This window comes from Etheostoma spectabile, unplaced genomic scaffold (genome assembly GCF_008692095.1).
Source record: "Etheostoma spectabile isolate EspeVRDwgs_2016 unplaced genomic scaffold, UIUC_Espe_1.0 scaffold502, whole genome shotgun sequence".
Lineage (NCBI taxonomy): Eukaryota > Metazoa > Chordata > Actinopteri > Perciformes > Percidae > Etheostoma > Etheostoma spectabile.
In genome coordinates, this window is record NW_022605621.1 from 156577 (window position 1) to 164266 (window position 7690).

Genomic DNA, 7690 nt, shown 5'->3' on the forward strand with positions numbered 1-7690 from the left:
GGTGTGAGACGGGGTTCTGGTCCCGGGTGTGTGAGACGGGGTTCTGGTCCCGGGGTGTGAGACGGTGTCTTTGTGTTCCAGTGCAGACACGCCGGTCAGCCTGTCGCTGAACGGCTTCGAGCTGCTGTCCCACTCCGGCGAGACGCTGGCGTCCTGCGGCATCGTGTCCGGGGATCTGGTCTGCGTCGTTCTGCCGGAGTCTGTAGCCGGCGTATCACCCGGCGCCTCCAACGGGACCCCCGGCAGCGGGACCCCCGGCAGCGGGACCCCCGGCATCGGGACGGAGCCCCAGGGACAGCAGAACCAGACTGCTGCCCTAACATCCAGCCTGCAGGTGAGACCTTCCCAGACCCTCCTCCACAGCGCTGCGGAGGAGGGTCCCAGACCCAGGCAGTAGTTTACTGACGCGCTTTTTATTTAATTGACAAAGTCAAATATTGTATTACATTTTTATATAATAAGGTTTTATTACATATCTCATGGGGGGAGGGGTACACCAGCAGAGGATCGCGATATATTCAGTGGCAATACTTTATCAATACACAGGCGGCAAGTATGGATCTGCTATTATATATTATATATTATATATTATATATTATATATATTCTAGATGTGTTGGTCGTTCTGCAGCGATAACTTTGAAGTGAGATGAACAAACAGAGAAATGTTTCTTTTTAGATGAAACAGATGTTGATAAGTTTCCTTTTGGAGACGTCGTTAGAAATTGGGGAAAAATTAGAAGTTGGAAAACAAGGTTATAAACGGCAATATATCGTGTTGTGGCATAAGTATCGCGATGATATTGTATCGACCTCCAGTATCTCACGTAGTCTTCTCACTACCTCCACAGCCCCCAAACAAGTCAGCAAAAAGCAAATCAAGCATGGAAAGACTATTTCTTCTTTTTTTGGAATTCACTTTAAAGCCGACGTGTCTAACTGTCACATTGTTGTTGTGTTGAACACACAGCTGACCGGCAGCAGCATGAGGCCTGCAGCCGCTCCCGCACAGACTCAGGACTCCCCCGGGGTGGACTCAGGACCCTCAGGACCCCCTGGGCCCTCAGGACCCCCTGGGCCCCCTGGGCCCTCAGGACCCCCTGGGCCCCCCGGGCCGTCGGAGCCCAGCTGGGAGCCGATGCTGTGCAGCGAGGCGGAGGACAGCCAGGCTCCTCTCTCCCTGGAGCTCCTCCACCACTCGGCTCAGCCCGGCAGCCCCAGCGACGCCGTCATGGTGGCCGGGCACCTGCTGATGCTGGAAACCGGCTTCACACCCCAGGTAGGACGGCCGGGGGGGGGGGGGGGGGAGTCCAGATCTCTCTGGAAGACTCAGACTAAACTGAAACTCGGAAGAACTCACTATCACTACACTGAAAGACATAAAAAAATCGAATCTAAAATACAGTGTGTGTGTGTGTGTGTGTGTGTGTTTGTGTGCGTGTGTGCGTGTGTGCGTGTCTCTGTGTCTCTGTGTCTGTGTGTGTGTGTGTGTGTGTGTGTGTGTTCAGGGCTGTGTTTCTAAGTCCGGGGAGATGCCTCCAGGCTGGAGGTCTGCAGCTGGAGTGTACCGGCTGCAGTACTCCCACCCTCTGTGTGATGGCAGCCTGGCCATGGTGGTGGGGGTGTGCATGGGCCCCGTGCTCGTCATCAACGGTCAGTCTTCTAGTGTCTTCTGTCCTCTGGGACATTAACTGAATGTCTTCTAGTTGGGGACAACACGAGCAGAGATCTGTGTGACTAAACTTCAATTTAAAATCAAAATTTCAAATAAAATGTCAGTTTCCATGCGTGCGTCATCCCAGAAGCGTTGATAAAGAGAGGTCTTCTCTGCCGCCTGCCTGTGGCCGGGGGGGTTCAGCGGTGCAGCGGGCGCACATGTACTGAGAGGCTTACGCTTCAATGCAGAGGTCTAGGGTTTGAGTCCGACCTGTGACCATTTCCTGCATGTCTCCCCCCCCCAGCTGTCCTGTTAAAAAATTAAAGGCAGAAAAGCCCTATAAATAATCTTTTAAAACACTTTTAAAACCTTGCTGAGGTTAATGGAGGTAGAAATAGTATCTTTGAATCTTGGATATTGATTAGCATCGAAGCTTCAAATCACAAACAATATGAAAACACAGAGCTGAGGTATCTTCACCCTAATTCACCTTTGTGTCACAGGTGTGATCACCTGGGCTTTTCTCACGGTTTGCTGCTTCTTTTGGACCCTGTTTGTTGCCTTTTTTTATTTCTCGTTCCACTTTTTTCAAGGTTTCTGTTGCGGGACATTTGTGTCGCCTTTTTTCAAATTCGTCTTTGACATTTGAGGTTGTTTTTTGTCTTTTTCTAGGTTTTTCTGTGACAAGTTTTTCAAGTTTTTTGTCGCCTTTTTTTGTCTTTTACTGAAGTTTTTGAGTTTTCTTTTTCATTTTATTTTTTATAAATTTTTCAAAGTTTTTGTCCCCCCCCGATGTTGAGCCCAAAGCTACGCCCTTGCTCTGTAACAACGGGCGAAACTTCCATCATTTGTATTTTTGTCTCCTGAAGCCTTGAAGCTGATGTTTTGTTCTTCTGCAGCGACTCTGAAGGTGAACGAAACCGTCGACACCGTCCGAAAACTGTGTCTGAACCCGTCCAGCTTCGTGACCCCCGAGTGGCCAGGTAGAGCTTCTCATTGGTCGAACACGACCCCAGACACACCAGACCAGTCTCTTAATAATAATAATAATAATAATAATAATAGTAATAATATAATGTGTGGTGTGTTCAGGAGAAAGTGCCGCTGCAGCCTTCAGAGATCTGAAGAAACTGTCCCGAATCTTCAAAGACCAGCTGGCGTACCCGCTGATCGCTGCCGCCAGGGAAGGTGTGTGTGTGTGTGTGTGTGTGTGTGTGTGTGTGTGTGTGTGTGTGTGTGTGTGTGTGTGTGTGTGTGTGTGTGTGTGTGTGTGTGTGTGTGTGTGTGTGTGTGTGTGTGTGTGTGTGTGTGTGTGTGTGTGTGTGTGTGTGTGTGTGTGTGTGTGTGTGTGTGTGTGTGTGTGTGTGTGTGTGTGTGTGTGTGTGTGTGTAACAGATGAATGTAGCGGAGTAACTAAAGTAAGTAGTAACTGGTAAAAAGTAGAGTAGTAGAAAAAAAAAGTAGAATCTCTGAAATGTAGGGAAGTAGAAGAAGTACAAGTACCTCAAACATTTGGACTGAAGTACAGTCCTGGAGTAAATGTACTTAGTTACATTCCACCTCCGACTGTGATGTCACTGTGACGTCACTGTGACGTGCCTGTGATGTCACTGTGACGTCACTGTGACGTGCCTGTGATGTCACTGTGACGTGCCTGTGATGTCACTGTGATGTCACTGTGATGTGACTGTGACGTGCCTGTGATGTCACTGTGATGTGACTGTGATGTCACTGTGACGTCACAGTGATGTCACTGTGAAGTCACTGTGACGTGCCTGTGATGTCACTGTGACGTCACTGTGACGTGTCTGTGATGTGCCTGTGATGTCACTGTGACGTGTCTGTGATGTCACTGTGACGTTCCTGTGATGTCACTGTGACGTGCCTGTGATGTCACTGTTCCCAGCGATGGCGCTGCCCGTGGCGTTCGGGCTGGCGGCCCTCCCCCCGGAGCTGCTCCTCCGGGTGCTCCGGCTGCTGGACGTCCGCTCCGTGGTGAGACTGTCCTCCTGCTGCAGACACTTCAGCTGCTGCACGGCCGACTCCACGCTGTGGAGACACCTGTACCTGCGCGACTTCTCAGGTGAGACAAGTCAGGGTTTAATGGACACAGTTTGTCTTCTGGTCGTCCGGCTGCATGTGTGTCTAAAGGTAACTTTGGTATTTTTTAACCCAGGACCCTATTTTCCCCTGCTCTCACCGGCAGCCTACCTCAACACTTCCTCTGAGTAGTAGTAGCAGATGCTAACATGCTATCATATCCTAATATGTCTGACAACATCATGGGATGGAGCCCTACAGAGATAGACGTTTTAGTTAAAGACTAAGATCCTTTTAGTTTAACATGAAACAGAAATCACCATCACCAAACCCACCAGACTCCATATAAATAATCACTACTTTTAGCATGTGTAGAGCAGCATATCTCCACCAGACTCCATGTAAATAATCACTACTTTGTTACGTGTATAGAGCAAGCATCTCTCCACCAGACTCCATGTAAATATCACTTACTTTAACTGTTAGAGCAGCTATCTCCACCAGCTCCATGTAAATAACACTACTTTTATACGTTATGAGCGAGCTACCTCCACCAGACTCCTGTACAAATACACTTTTAGCGTGTATAGGAGCAGCATTCTCCACCATACTCCATGTAAATAAGCACTACTTTAGTGTGTATCGAGCAGCAATCTCCCACCAACTCCAATGTCAATAATCCTACTTTTATCGTGTATAGAGCACAATATCTCTCCACCAGACTCCATGTAAATAATCACTTACTTTTAGTGGGTTTGAGCAGCATATCTCCACCAGACCCATGTAAATACTCACTACTTTTAGCGTGTATCGAGCAGGCATAAAAAAAAATCTCCCACCAGACTCCAGTAATAGATCACTACTTTTAGCGTGTATAAGCACAATATCTCCACCAGACTCCATGTAAATAATCACTACATGTCTGTGTTGTGGTTCAGATCGAGATCTCAGCCGGTCCAGAGACACAGACTGGAGAGAGGTGAGAACAACACGTTATATTGTGTGTGTGCGTGTGTGTGTATATATATATATATACATACATACATACTGTATATGTGTGTGTATTACTTATTAAGATACTGACTTTTATTGTGAAGATCTGAAGTTCTGTTTCCTGTCTCCAGCTGTACAAGCGGTTCCATAAGATTCGCTGTGAGCTCCGACAGATGACCCGGCACCGCTCCCTCCCCGTGCCCGTCCCGTACCCCCCCCTCCACCACCCGCTGCCCCTCCCGCTGCACCCCCCCATGCCCGGCATCATCGGGGGGGAGTACGACCAGTGGCCGGTCCTCCCCCGCGCCCTCCTCCCCCGCTACGACCTCATCGGCTCGCCGCGGGACCCCGACGGGCGGCTCCCCCGGGTGCGTCCGACGGCGGGACGTCCCGCGGACATCCGGCGAGGATTCATCTGAGTCGCCTGTCTTCTTCTTCTTCTCTTCTTTCTTCTTCTGCAATAAAACCAACAGCAGCGACCCCAACGACACTAGCGCTCATTCATTAGCAACAGGAAGCAGGAGGCTTTTATTTTGTAGGAGGGCCTCAGCTACGCCGACGACCGTTCTGTTAACGCTGTCGGTGCACGATTCGTTCTGCACATGTGCAGATGATGTCATGATGATGTCATGATGTACGAGGATTAACGGCGCTGCACCATCTGTTCCACTGTAGCGCTCAGCTGTTAGCCTCCACCGGAAAGCTAACGACGCTAGCTTAGCAAACAGCTAATTAAGCTACATCCATGAGGCTAACGGCTAACCACTACAGCTATGACAGATTGTGTACTGATTAGCTAAGAGAACGGTTAGCCTCTACCGGGAAGCTGACACTAGCTTAGCTAACAGCTAATTCGGCTAACCGCTAGCTAACAGCTAATGCGGCTAACCGCTAGATGGCAGCTTGATTCAGCCTAAAATAACGTTACTCAAACTAAACAGCTCCAGCTGAATTAAGACTTTACAGTAATAATGAAGACAAGTGTTGAGTGATTGTGTTTTAAATAAGTGAAGTAGAACTGACATAACAGCTGTTATATATTTAAACGGTTGTTTAAAGTTTTGAGGCTCTTATACACGCTGTCTCAGCTAGCGGTTAGCCGAATTAGCTGTTAGCTAAGCTAACGTTAGCGTCCCGGTGGAGGCGAACAGACTTTCTTTCACTGTCTATGGGAACAGATGACGCAGGGTCTTAAATCCACATTCATCATGACGTCATCATGACGTCATCATGACATTATCGTGACGTCATCGTGACATCATCATGACATCATCGTGACATTATCATGACATCATCATGACATTATCGTGACGTCATCGTGACATCATTGTGACATCATCATGACATCATCATGACATCATCATGACATTATCGTGACGTCATCGTGACATCATCATGACATTATCGTGACGTCATCGTGACATCATCGTGACATCATCGTGACATCATCGTGACATCATCGTGACATCGTGACATCATCGTGACATCAACTGCACGTGCTCAGAACGGATCGTGCACCGACAAACGCACCAAGAGGACTCGTTGACTTTAGGAGAAAGATGAGCTACGCACAAACTCAACAACAACGACATAATTATTAAAAGTATTAAAAATATAAGATTATATTAGCTCAGATTTAGCGTCGCACTGCGTCGCTGTAGCTCTTCTTTACTGGTTTCTGCTCATATTCTGGAGTTAATTTGGGATTTATAATAACAACTTCGCACCTTTTTTCAAAATAAAAGTCCTCTGGTGAAGTCAACGCTATGAGATAGAAATCATTTTTGGCTTTTTATGAGATTCTGTAACTTCTTAAGTTAAAGTTTTGACTCAGTTTTTCATGATTCTGACTTTTATTTGCCTCCCTGTGAGAAAACGCGACTGTTACTGATGATGGTTTTGATGGTTTTGATGGTTTTGATGGTTTTGATTATTTTGATGGTTTTGATTATTTTGATGGTTTTCTGCTTTGAACGCTGGAATAATCTGCTAATTAAAATAAATCTGACTTTAAGATGTTTCTATAGTTTAAGACTTTCTGTCTCTTTCTTCCATCTCCCGAACTTTAACGGAACTGGGACGTTGTGTCGGGTCAACAGCTCAACAGATCAGATCTGGGCCCAATGAGACGTCCTACCAGATCTGTATGGTCCACTAGCCGGTCCTACCAGACTATGGTCCTGGTCCACTAGGCCTGGTCCTAAAAGAGATGGTACCTGGTTCCACTAGCCCGGTCTACCAGACTCGGTCCTCATGGTCCCTAGGCCTTGGTCCTACCAGACTTGGGACACTAGCCCAGTACTACAGACTTGGTCCGGTCCACTAGCCCGTCCTACCAGACTCTGGTCCTAGCACGGTATACCAGACGACAACAGACCTGAGGAGTAGCCATCAAAAACACCAACCAACTCCACCAACCAGAAACCCACCCCACGCCACCCTACGAGGGCCCCCCCAAAGACAGGCACTAGCCTGGTCATACCAGCTCTGGTCGAATAGGCCGGTCCTACCAGACTCTGGTCCCCTAGGCCCGGTCTACCAGACCTGGTCCCATTAGCCGGTAACAGACTCCAGACAAGACCTTCGATGGACGTAGCAGGGCCACTAGCCTGCGTCCTACCAGACTATGGTCCACTAGCCGTCCTACAAGATCTGGTCCACTAGCCCGGTCCTACCAGACCGTGATAATATATCATATTTTGTTGCTTCTTTTGGGACATTTCAACATTTTTGTCACGTTGTTTGGTTGTTGTGCCTATTTTTTTTAGTTTTTTTCCCCAAAGTATTTTGTCTTAAGTAACTTAGTAAGTTGTATGTCTTACTTTTTTTTGATCTACTTAGTCAAAATTTTTGCCTTTTTAACTTCATATTTTTAAGAAGTGAGAATTTAAAATCAATTCTAAATGCTTTTTGTAATTGAAAAAAAAAAATTCTTCTTCAATTTTTTAGATGTTTTTGCTCTTTTTTAAAACCCCTGACAACATGTCCCGGGATCCCCCCC

At 47.4% G+C, this 7690-nt stretch overlaps 1 protein-coding gene across 2 annotated transcripts in view; it reads left to right on the top strand.

The window, feature by feature from the left end:
• Positions 1–6541, top strand: part of fbxo7 (F-box protein 7) — a 14959-nt gene extending 8418 nt beyond the window's left edge. The window contains exons 3-10 of one of the 2 annotated variants that reach the window (XM_032511879.1): positions 82–334; positions 970–1278; positions 1508–1652; positions 2556–2639; positions 2749–2844; positions 3563–3739; positions 4635–4675; positions 4821–6541. In XM_032511879.1, the coding sequence (XP_032367770.1) occupies positions 82–334; positions 970–1278; positions 1508–1652; positions 2556–2639; positions 2749–2844; positions 3563–3739; positions 4635–4675; positions 4821–5108 (1393 nt within the window). In that variant the 3' untranslated portion in view covers positions 5109–6541. Of the gene's footprint in view, positions 1–81; positions 335–966; positions 1279–1507; positions 1653–2555; positions 2640–2748; positions 2845–3562; positions 3740–4634; positions 4676–4820 lie in introns of both variants that reach the window. The other variant, XM_032511880.1, reaches the window with a different exon arrangement.
• The last annotated feature ends 1149 nt before the right edge of the window (positions 6542–7690 follow it).